Below are 17,612 nucleotides of genomic sequence, written 5' to 3' on the forward strand. Positions count from 1 at the left end.
GAAAAACAAAATTCAGCCATGTTTAGAAGAAATGCCACCGCACTTCGCTTCATCTTCCGGAGACAAATGAACGCTCGCCGTGCTATTAGCTGTGGCTGGAGGGGCCCAGGGGGAAGGGGGGAGAGGAGAGCGGTGACCCTCATCCGTCAGCTGTCAGCCAAGGTGCCGGGCCATCCTGGCGGGCCGGGCGGCAGGGCCTTCGGAGATAGCGGCCACTCAGCCGCTATCTGTGTCTCCCGTTCCGTGGGACTGGACAGTGTGGAGGAAACCAGAGACTTTTCATCCAATTCTTATCAGGAGTTCACCACGGCGAGGTCTTTTGCGAGTCCCCATGTAGGTCACTGGGGAAATTCTACGAGGCTAGCCTTTCGGCTTCTTTCCTCCTGATAGTTAACACCATGAGCTGATCTTAAGGCGTCGCATCGCATTAGCTGTTGAACTGTGAATCAAAGGGAGCGACTGGCCCTTTCGTGCCCTTTTGAGGAGCTGTTTTGGAGGAGCAACAAGATATTTCACATGCAAATTAGCTTTGAGGTTTTATAGATACTCGGTGATATAGAAATTCAAGTTGTTTATTATCATTAAGGAGCCAGATTCTCCAGGATGAGATCAAGAATAATGCTCTGTGACTGCTCACGAAGAGCTCAAGTTCCAAGACCAGAGTGTTAGGTTAAGCAGATAAGCGTGGAAGAGGGCCCTTGGCCTCGGGCAGTGCTCTCCTTGCAGGCCCTTGCGTTTGCTCTAAGGTGGTCCCCGAGGCAGCGCGCCCAACCTGCACTCTCCTGTGTCTGCATGTGGGCCCTTGTTGGTTTGTTTTTTTGGTTTTTTTAAAATAATGATTTCTGAGAATGACCTCAAACTGCAGCACAAGCTTTTGGCCTTAGACCTCCCCGCATCGGGCTGACCCACGCGCTTGGCTGCTCCAGCAAGTCTGATCCGCCTGGCTGATGCACTGTCTTGTCTCCTTGATCTCACATCCAACTCCGTGAAGAAGTTGAGTCCCCATTTAACAGTAATGGAGCTCTCTGAAGCCCCTCCCTTGCCCTAAAGCTTCTTACCATATCAGCCAAGGGAGCTGCGACGGACACAATCCCAGGTGTCTTCTGAGGAAACTCTAGCACTCCCCCTGAAACTGTGTCTGCCTGTCCTTCTGCCCAGTTTTGGGTGAATGCAGCCTGCTCCCGCCTTCACCGCTCCCCTGTACCTGCCAGCTCTGCTCTGGGGCACTTTCAGGGCACTCGCCACAGCATGGCTCTCCATCATCTCCATCTGTTTGTGTTCTACGCTCCTCTGAGAGCTGGCGTAGCCTGGAGCACCCTGAAGAGCTCTCCACGTGACCACCTCCATCCAGCATCTTCCAAACTCCGGCTGAAGGCCACACCCTCAGTGTGGGCCGTCTGTGATTCAGCCTTGGCTTACTCATCCTCCTCTCCACTTTCTGTGGCCGTCCCCCACCACCCGCCATGCTCTCACAATTCTATCGGGCCGCTGCTGCCCTCCAACCCAAGCCAATGAGACCCCTTCGGCCGCTTCTCCCTGTCTATCCCTTCATTTCTTCTAGACCCTCCCTGAGACCTTCTTCCACATGGCAATCATCGGCGCTGCACCATTAAGAATTAGGGAGATAGTGTCTACAGCCATGCCCATGGGAAAGTCAAATTGCACACTTACCTGAGAACAAATCCCACCAGTGGGAAGACAATGCGAGGTTGATTATCACTGAATTCTCTCATCCTTAATGAAAGATGTTTGACTGCTGAGATGAGAGAATCCTGAAGATGCCTTAGAGAAGCCAGGGCAGCTTGCATGGTTCCTTACCTCATTGCAGTAAGTAAAGTAATTTAGTTTTTCATTGACTATTATTTCAAGGGGCTTCATTAAATACACTACTGACAGTTGTAAGTGCTTTGAATCATCTTTTCAACACCATAGAGGAGCTCAAAATCTAAAGAAACGGTATGCCAGATTCTCTTGCCAGGCAAGTAAGCACGCCGTGACTATCTCTCGTGTGTATCTAAGATTTAGCACCGGAAAAGGCATGATAGACTACAGCAGCACTGCTGAACCAGGGGGATCTGGAAATGGCATCGTGCCTGGTCTGGTGTTAGAGAGTTCAAAACAATTTTTTATACAAACATGCTCAAAAGCAATCCTTCTTGAATAAAGATCTCATTTTCCAAACCCTGGCCTGGTCTTCACACGTGTCACCCGCATCCTTTGTCTTTGGAGACTCCACGTTGTTTTGAGATGTGGGTGGATGTACTCACCTGGCCAGTAGTACATGTGGACCTTCCTTTTGGCTTTGGTCAGGGTGACCCAGAGAGGTTCTGATCCATTCCACCAGAGAGGCATCAGGCTGTCTTTGTTGACACCAATGTCAAATGACTTATTGCTGTTGGAGTCCCACATGTAGTTCCCGGTCATCTGGTGGACCTCAGAATGTCTGCCTGCAGTAAACAGAACACACACTGTCGTTATTGTTCTGGGATTTTTATATTGTACTAATGACCTGGCGCACGGATTCGTGCACATTGAAAGGAAATTAATTAGGTGGCGGATGGGGCGGTACTGGGCTAGACCAGCTGAAAATGCCCTGGAGCCAACATCCCGTGTCCTCTCCCCAGCGTCTGCAGAGTGTGCAGGGTCCCTCTGGCAGGTGGGGTCCCTCTGCCTGGCCTGCAGGGATTGGGCTGAAACTGGCTCTCCGACATCCCCTGAGGGGTCCCAGAGTGCACTCTGCAAAGTTGTTATTGTACAGGGTGTGGAATGCAAACACAAGTGTGCAGTAAACCAGATTCAGGGCTGACAGTGCCCCAGCAACAACATAACCCACGGCCGAAGGTGGAATCGCCCCAGGAGAACTGCCGCTGCCAAGTCACTACAGCTCGGCAGCTTCTCTGTTGAACATCTGCCCCCTGGTGGTCAGTGCGCATCATAGCAACCAGTCGGACAGGCGGAGGAACACTTAGCATATTAGCCTTCTATATATATAGATAGATTTATATATACAGATCTTTGTTTCCGGTTTATAAAAGCTGTTCAACCACACTTAGGAAGTATAGAGCAGCATAAAGATTTGCCTTTGATTTTTTTTTTAACATAGATGTTTCTTCTCTCTCAGTTGTACCATAATGGCACACAACAGAGTGAGAAGTCCAATAATTGATCGAGGATGGGATCATTTTGTGTGAAGTCAATCTGCCAAGTCTAAAGCTATTTTTAAGTTAAACTGAGGACACTGTGTGCAAAATGTGACCCATTGTGCCTGGCTTGAAGTCTGAGTATGAATCTGAGTGGAAATGGCAGATTCCTGTGGGACTTGGGTTAGGGTCTCTCCCCGAGGACTCCTGCACCCCTTCCAGCTGGTGATCTTCCTGCGAGATCACAAGCAGATGCTTTCTTCCTGTAGAAGGAGAGTTACCGCTTCCACACTGAACAGTGACAGAACCTGTGGCACTTGGAACAGAACGGCGAAAAACAGATTCAACACCAAAAAGCAACGGTCCAAATGGAGTGTTAGAGACACGGCGGTTGCTTCTGTTGGGCACGGCTCCGTCCCAGAAGAGAAGCCAGAAGCGAAAGACACACGCACTTGGACGCCTCTGAAATACGAGGCTTAAATTATTTATGCTGCGGCAATCTGTTACATCTTTAAAGTAAAAATAACACAAACATTGGCAAGTGCATCAAAAATTGCTGCAATTTTCGTGAGCGTCACTTGGCACGGGATGAAGCGTGCTTTCTCGAGCTGACTACGCTCAATCAACGCGGGCTTTTGTTTGTTTGCTGCTGCTGTTTCTTCTTGACTGCCCCCCCCCCCCCCAACACACACACACACACACACACACACACACACACTTAATTTTAAACAAAAACAAGGAAAAAACATAAAATACAATTTTGAACATGTGGAAACCCCACATATCATGAAGGAAAACCTTTTATTCCATCACAGAAACCCGGGCATTGCACAAGTCATGCTTTGAATTTAAAGCCCAGAGACCCACACAGGGTGGGTTCTTTTACCCAGAGCTTTTCCGGAACCAGCGCTTTGTCCTTTTATGAGTTAAAGGTTTCCGCGTGTAGAGGGGAGTTCTTCCAACAAGGCCCCCTCGGGCCCTGTTTGGAAAGTGGGTTTCATTCCCCTGGTGGCTTGGGCCTGGGGTGGCAATGGGAGGCTGTATTCATCAAGGGCTTAATCCCATCACCCTGCGGGGCTGGTCCCCGGCGCATCCCTCCGGCCTGGGAAGCTTGCCTGGCGAGGAGGCAGCAGGAAACGGAGCCCCACCTCCTCGGCGGCTCTGGGGCTTCTGCTGAGCGGACTTTCCTTCCGCGAGGGGTGACGACTGGCAGCTGGGCCCGTGTCAGTCTGAGCTGCACGTGCTCGAGCTGGTTTCCACCTGCCCTGTCTCTCTCGCGCGTTCGTGCGTGTTGCCAGGGTGAGCGTGGTGGGAAAGAACAGAGCAAAACAAAGGTGCTGGCTTCTGCAGCCCACCTGACCCTCCCTTTTCTACATCTGCAACTCTTCCTCTTTATAAACATATGTTTTTATTGGTTTCAGAGAGGAAGGGAGGGGGGGGGAGAGAGAGAGAGAGAGAGAGAGAGAGAGAGAGAGAGAGAGAGAAACGTCAATGATGAAAGAGAGTCACTGATCGGCTGCCTCCTGCATGCCCCACACTGGGGATCGAGCCCACACCCCAGGCCTGTGCCCTGACTGGGAATCGAACCATGGTCTCCTGGTTCATAGGTCGATGCTCAACCACTGAGCCACAATGGCTGGGCCACCTGCAACACTTCTTGATTTGTCTATGCTTGCGCTCAACAGAGAAACCCTTTGCTCAAGGCTTCGGTGAAGAATTTCCTGATGCCAACACACACCACGCCCCTCAGGTGGTTCTCAGGTGTGGTGCGGAGGTCGAACAAGAACAACTCTGTGGGGCTTTAAAATTTGTACCAGGAGACCGAGTGCTCACTGTGAAAAGGGGGGCAGCTCCTGCAACAGTTAAATGTTTTCCTCCTTTTTTCTCCCTTCTCCCTAACACACAAGAGTTGGTAAACACTTAGGTTCCACAACCACCAGTAAGTAATTTTTTCATTATACAAAAGCTTTCCTAATTTCTGGTATATAGTCACTTTTACAAAGTAATACTCATCTTTAATTTCTAAAGCCATTCATTGTGTTTTCCTGGGTCCATGTGTGCTTCCTTTGGATGAATGTGGCTGTGTCTACTAGATATAAAAACAGCTGGTTGAGCCCAGCTGGTGTGGCTCAATGGTTGAACATCAACCCATGAACCAGGGGGTCACGATTGATTCACGGTTGAGGCACATGCCTAGGTTGCAGCTCAATGCCCAGTGTCTCTCTCATCATTGATGTTTCTATCTCTCTCTCTCTCACTCTCTCTTCCTCTCTCTGAAATCAATTTTTAAAAACAGCTGGTTGAAACATGAAAAATAAACTTATATTTTAGGCATCTCAATTTATTCCAAACATGGCAACATAAATACGGTTTACACATACTAATGAGGAGCTGGAGACGATTCTTTTAGGACAGTAACGTTTTCACAGAGGCAGCCCCCGGGGAGTTGAAGGCGGGCCTCTGTTCCCACCCTCCCCGCCCTTGCTGGAAGTCTGGCTGACAACTGAACCAGGCTGAGGGCAGTCTGTCCAGCTCAGGAAGGTGATGGGTACAGTAGGGAGATGCCGGCCAAGTGGTCAGACAGACAACTACTAGCCCACTTCACAGGTGAAGCCACTGAGGCCCAGAGAGTCTCACACTAGGAGGGGTAGTGGACTCAGGCTTCAGCCGGCAGCCTGTCCCGGAGCCCTGGCTCTCTGCCACTGTGACCTCCTGCATGAATCACAGTGTAGGAAGTGGCACTCAGTACAGGTCCCAGCCCTTTGCAAGCCCACGGGAAGGGAGCCGGTGCCCACACGCTGGCTCTAATGCCATCTGCCAACTCCACCCTCCAGACAGGATGACTGCAGACCAGCTTGGTCCAGGGGAGAGGTTCCAGGGCTCCGCCTACTCAGGTAGCAGCTCACCTGGGCCAATGCATGGAGGCGCCGGAGGCCTAGTGAGGCGCAGGAGGGGTCATTACTGAAGGCAAAGGCCTGAGCCCATTTGACAGGTGCCTGCTGATGGCTCAGTGAAAAGACGACCTGGCAGTGTCTGGCCACCAGCCACGTGGTGGGAACTAGTGCTTCTAGCTCCCATCTCGTTGGGCCTCCCATCACCCTAGGAGGCAGACAAGACCATCCTCTGTGCAGGTGGGAGAACTGAGTGGCTGGGTGACCCGGTGCGGGCCACGCAGTGAGCAGAAGAGCAGAACCCGGTCCAACCCAGGCCTCTCTGCCCAGTCCACACCCTCTGATACCAGCGACCCTGCAGCCACGTTAATAGCAGGGCCGGGCCGTTTTAATAGAAATGGCCTCAAAATCCAGGTCTGCTTCGGAGACTCTCAAGAAAGTAGCCGCATGGAGTTTCCTGCGTCTCAGAAAGCCAGCCGCACTCCTGTCCCCTGCAGTCCACGCTCATGTGCTGTTACCGTAAGTATCCTAACGGGGGGAATGCTGCCAGCCCAGGAGCACCAACATAGCAAGCAAGAATCTTCCGTTCCCTCTCCCTCTGGAAAGAGTCCAGCTGTGGAAAGAGTCGTCCAAAGCCCTGAACCCTTCGGGTCTCACGCTAAGGAGTGCATTTTGGAGATCGAGTGCATAAACATCACCTCAAATTGACACGGCCTCCGGAAGCAATCGTACCCCGATTCTGAGCCGGCAGCCTGAGCGGGTCCTAGAAGGCAGGCTTTCCCAGGACCAGACTCCTCTGAGCACTTTTCCCTGAGTCTTTGGCGGGTCTGAAGCCTGGTGTAGACCCTGGCCAGTACATTTTCAAACAAATACTTTCTATCCAAGGGACTCGAAAGAATGAGCAATGCCTCGCTCAAAACCCCTGGCTCACACATCGAAATAGATGTGCTTTACAGATCGCCTCTGCCGGAGAACGCATCTTATTTTCTTTGCTTGTCCGCAGGCAGAACTTGGCGCGTTAAAGACGTGGTTGCAACTGGGATCTGCATGTTGAGAGAGCAGCTCACAGTTTGCTCACCTTCACAGGCAGCTGCTGCGGGATGCGCCAGATGCAGGCGAGACTTGAGTTGGAATCACAGATATTGCAAGACCGAGATAGCAGGCTTTGATTATTGCGGGTGGTGCAGAGGCAAAAATAAGCCGAAATGTTAAGGAGGGGGAGTCCTTTGATTAGAGACATTCATGCTCCCACTTTCGAGGTCACTGGACTCAAGAGAACGCGCTGATTTGTTTCTCTGGCGGGCGCTGGCTTGGAGCCATTCCTTAACGACTAGAATGCAGGAAAGGAGGCAACGAGTTTCCCGCACAAGGACAGACGTGTAAGATTTGGAGTTTTTATGTAAACACGTTTTGGTTTGGGAGAGTGACTTTTTAGCAAAGCTCAAGAAATGTCCAGATAACTGAGTCCACCCTCCCCTCTGTGCGGACTTAGGGGCGAGCTTGAGTTACTTCTTTGGAGACGGAATCTCTTTAGGGCAGTGATTCTCAACCTGTGGGGTTGCGACCCCTTTGGGGGTCGAACGACCCTTTCACAGGGGTCGCCTAAATACATCCTGCATATCAGATATTTACATTACGATTCATAACAGTAGCAACATTACAGTTATGAAGTAGCAATGGAAATAATGTTATGGTTGGGGGTCACCACATGAGGAACTGTATTAAAGGGCCGCGGCATTAGGATGGTTGAGAACCACTGCTTTAGTGGCACATTTCCTCTGCACCGAGTGCTCCCAGCGGCCTCTGAGGATGGGAGGTAGCTGGAGAAAGGCTCCCTCGTGGCCGTATTGTCCTTACACACAGAGAATCACCAGCACCTCTGTCCTGACCCCCCTCCCTTCTCCCTGGTGATCAAGTGCCCACCTTCCCCACCCTCCACTCCCTCCTGTCCCCCAGGGACATCTTTCTGGCTCCAGGCCTCACGCTACTGGGGCGGTTTACTTTGGCGAAAAACAGTCTCCAGGCCGGTCCCGTCCCATCCTGTCTGCTGTGGGCAGGCGGAGGCCTTTTTGCATTCTCTTGGGGGAGGGGGGGGGGACCACATGACTGGGGAGGGGGAGGGGGGTAAGAATGGGGAGTTCAATTCAGTAAAAAAAAAAAGCAGGGGGGGCACACTTAGATTTTGGATCCAAGCCACGTTCTCCAATCTAACGGTACAATTGGTGTAGAACCTGGGATGACCGATGGGTGATCTCTGGCAACACGGACCAGACATCAACGTATTATTGGAACAACCGCTAAGGCCAAGAGTTGATACAGACTGATCAAACCCAGCTGTTCGGGAGTGCGAGGCCATCAGCAATACCAGGGCTCTACCTGGTGTGAACCAGCCCAGCCACAGGCCTGGCCCGCCTTGTTTGTCTTTGCTAGAGTGTGTGAGGTGGGATGCCGGCCTATCTACCCTCACTGCCTTGGGCCAGGTGTGGCCACAGAGAAGTGAGGCCAGCCCCTCCCCCACCCCCCTCCCCCCACCCCGCCGAGTCATGGGAAGAAGAGAACTTAGGTCATCGCGGGAGCCACAGCTCATCTGTTCTGATCCATGGCCAACACGTAAACAAACAAACGGTGTTTGGAATTGGCACGTGCCTCACTTGATGATTTGTGCATAGCACCCCCTTTGGGTGCTCTTAGCATGTGTGAAACTTGCTGAAAGATCATTTGCCTTCGGGATGAAAGCGCAACTCAAATGCGCAACTCACCACCATCCTTCTGATGGTTTCCCTGTCCAGACAGTAGATTCCACTGGCATAGAGGATCCTGAGTGAAGGTTAGAAGCACAGGGCAGGGTGAGAACGGGCAGGAAGGGGGGGGGGGGGAGATACGAGAAGCGTGGGGCCCAGCAGAAAGCATTTTGGAGCCTAACATTCTAACGTGTGAATCCTGTGCCCGCGGTGGGACCTCACACGGCACTTAACTTTAGTGGGAAATGGAAATAACATGCTCTCTCGCCGGGGCCAGTCATTTGGGGCAGGCAACGTTTCGCACGGTGTCTGGAACATTTGGGAAACGCCACCTCACCCCCCTTTGAAGGGCGATGTTATCAGCCGGATGCAGTGATCAATGGTTTCCAGGGAGAGAGGAGGCTGGGCAGCCTGTTTCCTACTTTGTATTTGTACAGCATGGTCTGGGGAAGACTCTCCACATTCTTGACGGGAAAGGGAGGAAGCCTTACCACATTTTGCTCCGGACAGTTTGCCAGAGGTGAGTCCCAAATTCAGAAAAGGATTACCGGGCTCACCTTGGGAGAAAGCGCAGCCCCCTCCCACCCCACCCCACTACCCCCCCCCCCCCCCCCGCGCCCGGGAAATGCCTGGCCTGACACTGCCCTCTGCTGGCGGCCACAATGCTCACTGTTGGAAGGGGCCCCGGGATTCTTAGAGCTGCGTGTGAAGGTGCTAAACCCGCCAAAACTCCAGACCGAAGCAGAGAGCCAGGCCAGCGAGGCCGGGCGACCGCGCACCCAGGCAGCCCCCGCACCCGGGCAGCCCCCGCACCCGGGCAGTCCCCGCACCCAGGCGGCCCCTGCACCCGGGCGGCCCCCGCACCCGGGCGACCGTGCACCCAGGCGGCCCCCGCACCCGGGCAGCCCCCGCACCCGGGCAGCCCCCGCACCCGGGCAGCCCCGCACCCGGGCGACCGTGCACCCAGGCGGCCCCCGCACCCGGGCAGCCCCCGCACCCGGGCAGCCCCGCACCCGGGCAGCCCCCGCACCCGGGCAGCCCCCGCACCCGGGCAGCCCCCGCACCCGGGCGACCGTGCACCCAGGCGGCCCCCGCACCCGGGCAGCCCCCGCACCCGGGCAGCCCCCGCACCCGGGCAGCCCCCGCACCCGGGCAGCCCCGCACCCGGGCAGTCCCAGGGCTCCCACAACCTGGGAAATGAGGATCGCCTCTGGACTCTCCTCTCTCCGCGTCTCACGTTGCCTTCCCCTGTCCTCGTCCACCCCGCGCCTGCGTGGTTACACGTCCCTTTTCCAGATTTGCCGTTTGGTGTTTTATTACCCCCGGCCCCAGCCCTGCAGCGCCCTCCTCTTTTCCCTTTTGGTTGAGGTCAGCGGTTTTTACCCCGGTCGGCACTGGTGCGCCAGTGGGCACTCAGCTTCCCTAAGACCCTTTGTCCTTCTAGCCACCCGGCCTGGGGAGATCCCTCCCCCTCCCCCAACGCCTCTCCCACCTCTCCGACCTTCGGGCTGCAGTGCGGGGCAGAGAGTGGACATTTGTCTCAAGCTGTGTCCCCTCCCCCTCCCCCAAACACACACACACACACACACACACACACACACACACACACACAGTGGCCCCAGGATCCAGGCGGGGTGGGTCAGACCCTGCCCCCTCCTTCCTCTGCTGGGAGGAAAGGCCCCGGGGTAGACCTGCTCCCTGGGGAGAGACTCAGGCTGTGGTAAAGGTGAACCCTGGGACATCATCACATCACGGGCCACAGGAAGGAGCAGCGGAGAGGGAAGAGGCAGGAGGAGGCTCAGCTCCGCCACGGCTCCACCTGGGCCTCGGGGTGCAGGGGCCACAGAGACCTCTGCCGGGAGCAGCAGCTGGGATTCGGCCCCTCGCCCCTTCCTCACTCTCACCAGTCACCACGTCCCCCATGAACACCAACAGCATCCCAAGGACAGCCTCTCCAAGTGGCAAGTGTCACCGTGAGTGCGACGTTAGAAAGCCTGTGAAGCAGCCAAGCGGAGCCGCACGCTCTCTCTCTGGGGGGGGGGGGGGGGGGGGGGCAGAGACCCTCCTCAGGACAACACCCATGCACCGCCCGCTCCCAACTCACACGAAACCGCATCCGCGTTTGGATTTTCAACATGTCATATTCTTGCCAAAATAAGGCTTAACTCGGATCGAACCAGAAAGAAAAATCAGACAAATCCAAAATCCAGCCTGTTCACAGGACAACGGGCTGGGCTCTCCAAGAATTCCAACATCACGCGAGTCCAGACAAAACACAAGGGCAAGGCGTTTCACCTTCGTGGAGAGCAAGGGGACATGGCGACCAAATGCACTGCTTGAACCTTTCGGTTTTTTATTTTTAAAAAAGTTATAAAGGATCCTTTTTGGGCAATTGAGGACATGTGGTGACACCGGAGAATATGCCATACACGCTGAATTATTTAGGGGTGAAGGGTCGTGATGTTAGCAATTCACTTTCAACTGGTTCTGAAAGAAACACACACACACACACACACACACACACACACAACAAAACAAAAAACCTGAAACCTATATTTCTCAAGTGACAATAAAGTGAACGTGCCAAATGTTAATGATTAGGGAATCACAGGAAGGACACACAGATATTCCTAACAGTCTGTCAGTGATCCTGTAGCTTTGAGATTTTTTTATTATAAAAAATGTCTGATAGCCATATGATGAAATACTGTTCAGCACAATGAAGGAACAGCCTGTGGTTACATGTGGGTGAACCTCAAAAATATTATGCTCAGTAAAAGATCCAAGAGACCACACATATGGAATGACTCCATTTGTGTGAGATATCCACAAAAGGCAAAGGTAAGGACACGTGAAGTACATGAGTGGCTGTCTGGGGCCGAGGCGGTGAAAATGGGAATTGCCAATAATTGCGAGGGATCAGACCTCTCAAAGGACGAGATCATGGAGGTGAGGTGAGAACGAGAAAAGAAGGTTAAGGACCAAACTCTGAGCCGCCCCAAGGTGATAGGGCTGACAGAAGAGAAATCAGTGGAAGTTTCTAGAAGTGAAGTTGAGGGGAGGGAGGAAACTCTGAGCCCAATAAAGAGATGGCCTCTAGAGAGCTGGAATGTCCAAAGGTAACACACCACAGAGAGAGGTTGGAAGACGCCATGGGATCTGGCTATCGGCAGGTCGTGGGTGGACGCAGGAAAAGCAGTTATGGTAGAAGGATGCCATCGAAAGTCAAGTTGCAGTTCCTACATTTGCCAGCTCTGGTCGGAGCTGAAGCCTCCTTCCTACAGGCCTCCCCGCTTCCGCCCTCACCCAAGTTGGTCCGTGTTCCCATGCCCTCCTGGCCGGCGTGGCCTCTCTGAAGTGAAAGTTACGTCACACCACTCCCTGCTCAAACCCACCTCCCTAAGGCATTCCCTGCACTTCGAACAAAACCCGAAGTCTGCACCGCGACCCACAGGGACCTGATGGGGCCTGTGGCCTTCAAGACGGAGATGGAGAGGAGAGTAGACACACGTGGAATTTACTGCGGGAGGTTCCGGAGGACGGGGAGGAAGCAGAACTACAGAGAATCCCTCATTTGTGCGGGTCTGACACTGGTGGAGGCAGATGGAGAAGGAAGGGCTGGGGAGAAAGGACCGTTGCAGCTCTGAGAAACCTGGGACGGATTGTAGTATCCGTGTTTGTTTGTTTCTGTGGCCCTGCCCAGGCAATGCAGCTCCCTGAGGCAGAAACGTTGCCCTGCTTGGTTCCTGTGTGTCTCCGCGCCCTGATGAGTGAACCTCTGGGCTGGGGCGGGAGGCTTTCTGAATAGATGATGGATGAAGGATGAACGCCTGCGGCAAGTGCCCTGAGAGTATTTACTGAAGGAATGAATGAGACGGGCACGGCTCCGTGAGCTGCGGATAAGGGCTGAGTAAGACAAAGTCGTGCTGTCATGGGGCATACGTTCTTTAATAAAATAAACGACTCAGTATTGGGTGCTGGGGTCTAACTAACCATTTGTGAAAGCGGGCATGAGTCCTTCCAGTTAACATAAAGGGAGCATGTTCCTGTAGGAGCCAGTCCCAGGACGGGGTGTAACATGGCCCGTGGGTCCAACAAGCCCAGCGGTCTCTGATTTTATTCTAGGGTTCACGCTTCGATTCCAGAAGCCAAGCGTTGTGCCTGAAGCCCTCCCCAGTGTTGCGTCCTTACGTAAACGTTAACTGAGCTCGGCTTCTGTGGGCTAAATTTCGAGACTTACAAAGCAAACATTTTCTTAAAATACCAACCCAATTCTATTTAACAAAGTCAAACATTGTCTGAGGCTTTTGCTCCCAGTAAAGAAAGTCACCTCTCCCCCAACTTCCACTTTCCGTCCTCCCAAGGCCACCTGAGGCCTGGGAGCCCACACTCCTTCCTGCCGCTGGTGGGCACCTGGCCACTCTGTTTGCTGAAGTCACTAGGAGTCCCCTCCTCGGGGCCACACGCGGGCGTCTCCTGTAAGACGGAAAAGGAATACAGAAGAAGCTGCAGGTGGAAGCTGACCCCAAGTAGCTCCAGAGGCCTGAAAACTTAAGAACAATGTGCCCTCAAAAAGACGCAATTCTGAGGGCCAATGATGAAGAAAATGCATCGCCACTTAAATGGTGGAGACAGTTCTGAACAAAATAAACTAACAAAGTAGAAACAGACTCACAGATCCAGAGAACAAACGGACTGACAGCCGTCAGAGGGGGAGGGACGGCGGGCTGCAGGGCTGGGTGGAAAAGGTGAAAAGATTGAGCAAAAACAAACAAAAACAAAACCCACAGACACAGACAACAGCATGGTGAGTACCTGAGGGGAAGCGGGCGGAGGGAGGTAGAAGGGGTAGAGGGGGCATTCATGGTGACGGAAGGAGACTGGACTTGGAGTGCTGAACATAGAAGACAATATGCAGATGATGTACATCTGAAACCTATTTTTTAACCAATGTCACTCCAATAAGTTCAATTTTTTACAAATGTAAAATAAGTAAATAAATAGATGAATAAATGGCGGAGACATTTGAAAATGCAGACATGGCCCTGCCAACGTGAGGTCCACTGTAAACCTCCTGGCCACTCTGCATCTCACATGCTTCCTCATGTCATAGGAGACATTGCCTGGAGAAGCCAACCCCTGGCTTTGTGAGCACTTGGACTTGACACCCTTAAGATCTAGAAAGATGGATCGGAATCGACGTGACAGGTAGGGTGACTAAGCGAGCAAATGTCCTCGCTGTTCTTTTACAACATAATCTCCTGGATTTCCCAGCTGCGCCCCCCCGGGATGGCCCCGAGCCCTCCCATCGGGCTGTTTCCCCGGCTGAGGCTTGGCGCCCACGGCTCTGCGTGCTGAGCGGCCCGCGGCCCGGCTAGAAAGTGGATTGGAGCTGATGTAATAAATCATCCCTCACGGTTGTGCCAGAGATTTCTCCCCAAGGCTGCCCTCCTTCCGTGACTGCTCCGGTGAGCGGGAGGGGGAGGGGGCCCATTAGATATTTTGCTAAAAAGACGGAAATGCTGTTCTTCGAGGAAATGGGTAGTGAAGGGTGTGATTTTAAATAGAAATTTCTGGCCCAGGTTTCTAATCCCAAAAATCCTACCTCAAGCCAGCCTATTTCTCCCCCTTTTTAAATCATAGCTCGGGGTGTTACCAGGGTGAGGAGCGTGTGCAAAATTCTTCACGCTTGGCTTTTGTTTTTGTTTGTGAAGATGGGAAATCCAGGAGATTAAGATGTAAGAGAACAGCGAGGACATTTGCTCGCTTCGTCACCCTACCTGTCACATTGATTCTGATCAAGTAAGTTTCATTTGGAGGACATGCTGTGAAGAGGGGCATGAGGTCACATACCCACCTTGCCTTTCATGGACATGAGCCAAGGCCAAGGACATGAGCAAGCCCAGGTCAGGAAGTTCAGGGGAAGCAGGCCAGAGGTGGTCACAACAATAGATTAAAAAGAGAGAAGATGGCCCAGCCAGCGTGGCTCAGTGGTTGAGTGTCAACCTATGAACCAGGAGGTCACAGTTCAATTCCCGGTCAGAATACACAGCCGGGTTGTGGGCTCAAACCCCAGTGTGGGGCGTGCAGGAGACAGCCAATCGATGGTTCTCTCTCATCACTGATGTTTCTCTCTCTCCCTCTCCCTTCTTCTCTGAAATCAATAAAGATATTAAAAAAAGAAGAAGAAGATGATAATGTTCAAATTCACTCCTTGGAGCCCTCATCCACCTCATTTTGTCAGGAAAACAAAACCTAAACCTAGAAACACCTTGAGGCCATGAAGTTGAGCTACCACCACAGCCCAGACTAGAACCCAGTCTCTTGCTTCCGGCCCGTTGCTGACCTCACCCAGGGATCTTCAAGGGACAGCGCAGAAGTGACCAGACCAGAGCCCAGGAAGGGGCCACCTGAGGGGAGAAGTGGCTGGGCTTGGCAGCGGACTGGAAACAATATATACACTGCGGCTGAGTGGATCCAAGGAGGTGGTGTTTGGCAGAAGCAATGCCTTTTTATTTCTGGTCGTTGAGAAACCCATATTCTCCCGCCGCCCACGAAACCACCTGGCCGTGGAGCTGGGCCAGCGCAGGAGGCCTCTCCCGCCCACGGGCCTGAGCGGCGTCGCGGCTGAGGACTTTTCCAGACTCGTTATAAATGGCCTCCGCTCCCAACCCTAAGTCTCCTGGGAACATGAGAGCTGTTGTTTTAAACCGCTGGAGCCCTGGGCGACCCACCCATTTGGAATTCAGTGAAAAGGCAAACCATCATAATCTTAAGTTGGGTGCCTACTTGCCTCTTAAAATATTCGAGTTTGCAAAAGACTTAATTATACCCATTTCTGCTTCGTATTCTTAAATCCTGGGCGGGGTGTGGACGGGCCTGGGGAGAAGAGGCAGAGAGGGTCATGGAGCTGTGTCGGAGGCGACCCTGGCCACTTCCATGGGCTTTGTCATCTGCTGGGGGACAAAAATGACCCCCTGGACAGACGGGCAGCAGAAACCCTTTCTGTCAGGCGTGGGGGTGGGATCGGAAGAGAAAGGCTTACAAGGACACTGGCTGAGATTTAGGATAACGCCATTTCCGAGTAACTTGAAACAGATACAAAGAGGCGTGTACTGAGTTCCTCCTCAGTGTCAGGGGGCATGAGACACCTGAGTGGGAGGCAGGCAACTGGGCCCTGCCTGGGTGGGACCACCAGGCCCCCAGGCCTCAGAACCAGGGGCAATCAGGAGGGACAGGGGGGGAGGGGGCGGGTTGCAGCTCGGTGGGGGGTCAGCTCCCAGATGTGGTTTATCAAAAGAGGCCTGTTTAAGCCCTTTCCCCCAACTGTTCAGCCTGGGCCGTTTGAGATAAGTAGCTAAGTGTCTGAGGTTGAATCCTCTCTTTTATACTCAAACCCAGAAGCGCTAATTGTTTGCATTGTCCATTGAGACACACAAAGGAGGGATTAAAACAGTTGGTTGCCCATGAGGTGGCTCAGTCTGGAGGAAGCCCGAAGGCAGAGTTGCATGCCCTACGGGTGTCTGTGTGTGCGGGCATGTGCCATGTGCGGGCATGTGCCATGTGCGGGCATGTGCCATGTGCGGGCATGTGCCGTGTGCAGGCATGTGCCGTGTGCATAACACAACCACCACCAGGCTGTCTGAGGGCCAGGCGCAGAGGGTGCTGCCCTGAGAGCCATTTCCCTAAAAGCGGGCGGGGAGAGGCAGCGAGAGGTCATGGGAGCACGTGGCAGTTTGACCTCACCGCTCTGTGACCTGAACAGTAATTTGCTATGGCCCAGCCTTGGCCTCCTCGCTTGTAAAATGGGGGTCACTGTGCCCGCCGTACAGGGTTTCGTGAGGACGGATTGAAATAGTATTTGAAAGCGCCCAGCACCGAGCCTACAGACACATAGACATACACATACTTAGACGCCTGGGAAGTACACATTCTGCCCCCTGCTGGGCTGAGTCTGGCTGCTTGTAGGTAACAAAGGAAGGCTACAGGCGTGCTGCAGGGACAGAAGCCACCTGCTGTCCCCTCGGTTCCCCGTCTCCCAACCAGAGGCCGGAGGCCGGAGGCCATGGGGTAAAAGCTGAGTGATGCCTGGGGAACAGCAGTCTTCTGTTGGGTCCTGACTTACTCACTTCCTGGCTGGGTGACCTCAGGCTCGCTACTCACCCTGTCTAGACTTGACATCTTCTGTTTGCAAAAATGCCCTCCCATCGCTCCCAAGGTGATTAGAAAGATCAAGCAAAGGCATCAAGATTAGAAAGGAAGAAGCAGCTGTCTTGTTGGCAGTGTGGGCGAAAGGGGCCACAGCTAACCTGACAAGCTCAGGGAAGGCTGCATGGCAGAGTCTTGCCAACACAAAAGACCTAAAGTAACCACAAAGGATGGCCTGAAATTAGACTTGAACTGGAAGCAGTTAGGGTAGGTGGTCACCTCCTAGACCGGTGTCTTCCCTGACAAGGTCAACTTTTACCTTAACTGAGCGTCTTGCTTTTTTGCATCTATGATAACATATCATTGAAATGTCAGGGCAACTTGTAACTTCCCTTTTGTCCAGACCCCTCAGGGCACAACCAAATGTCCTGGGTGCCAGGACAGAGACCACAAAGTCCTTCATTGTTACTGTTATCATGTTAATTGTTGACTGTTAACTATCCTGCACCCACCTCAGTAAAAGAAGGATGTGTCGCCCAACTGACATGGCTCAGTGGTAGAGCTTCGACCTATGAGACCAGGTCATGGGCTCAATCCCCAGTGTGGGGCATGCAGAAGGCAGCTGATCGATGATTCTTTCTCATCATTGATTCTCTCTCATCATTGATGTTTCTATCTCTCTCCCTCTCCCT

At 53.1% G+C, this 17,612-nt stretch overlaps 1 protein-coding gene across 2 annotated transcripts in view; it reads right to left on the reverse strand.

Annotated features, from left to right (window-relative positions):
- The window catches only part of ENPP6 (ectonucleotide pyrophosphatase/phosphodiesterase 6), a 73,590-nt gene that overhangs the window by 36,542 nt on the left and 19,436 nt on the right, over window positions 1–17,612 (reverse strand). The window contains exons 1-2 of one of the 2 annotated variants that reach the window (XM_081085204.1): window positions 9,963–10,059; window positions 2,268–2,447 (exon numbers count right to left, since the gene is read on the reverse strand). In XM_081085204.1, coding sequence (XP_080941330.1) covers window positions 2,268–2,424 — 157 coding nt within the window. In that variant the 5' untranslated portion in view covers window positions 2,425–2,447; window positions 9,963–10,059. Of the gene's footprint in view, window positions 1–2,267; window positions 2,448–9,962; window positions 10,060–17,612 lie in introns of those variants that run through there. The other variant, XM_081085203.1, reaches the window with a different exon arrangement.

This window comes from Myotis nattereri (genome assembly GCF_964212035.1).
Source record: "Myotis nattereri genome assembly, chromosome: 2".
Taxonomy (NCBI): Eukaryota; Metazoa; Chordata; class Mammalia; order Chiroptera; family Vespertilionidae; genus Myotis; species Myotis nattereri.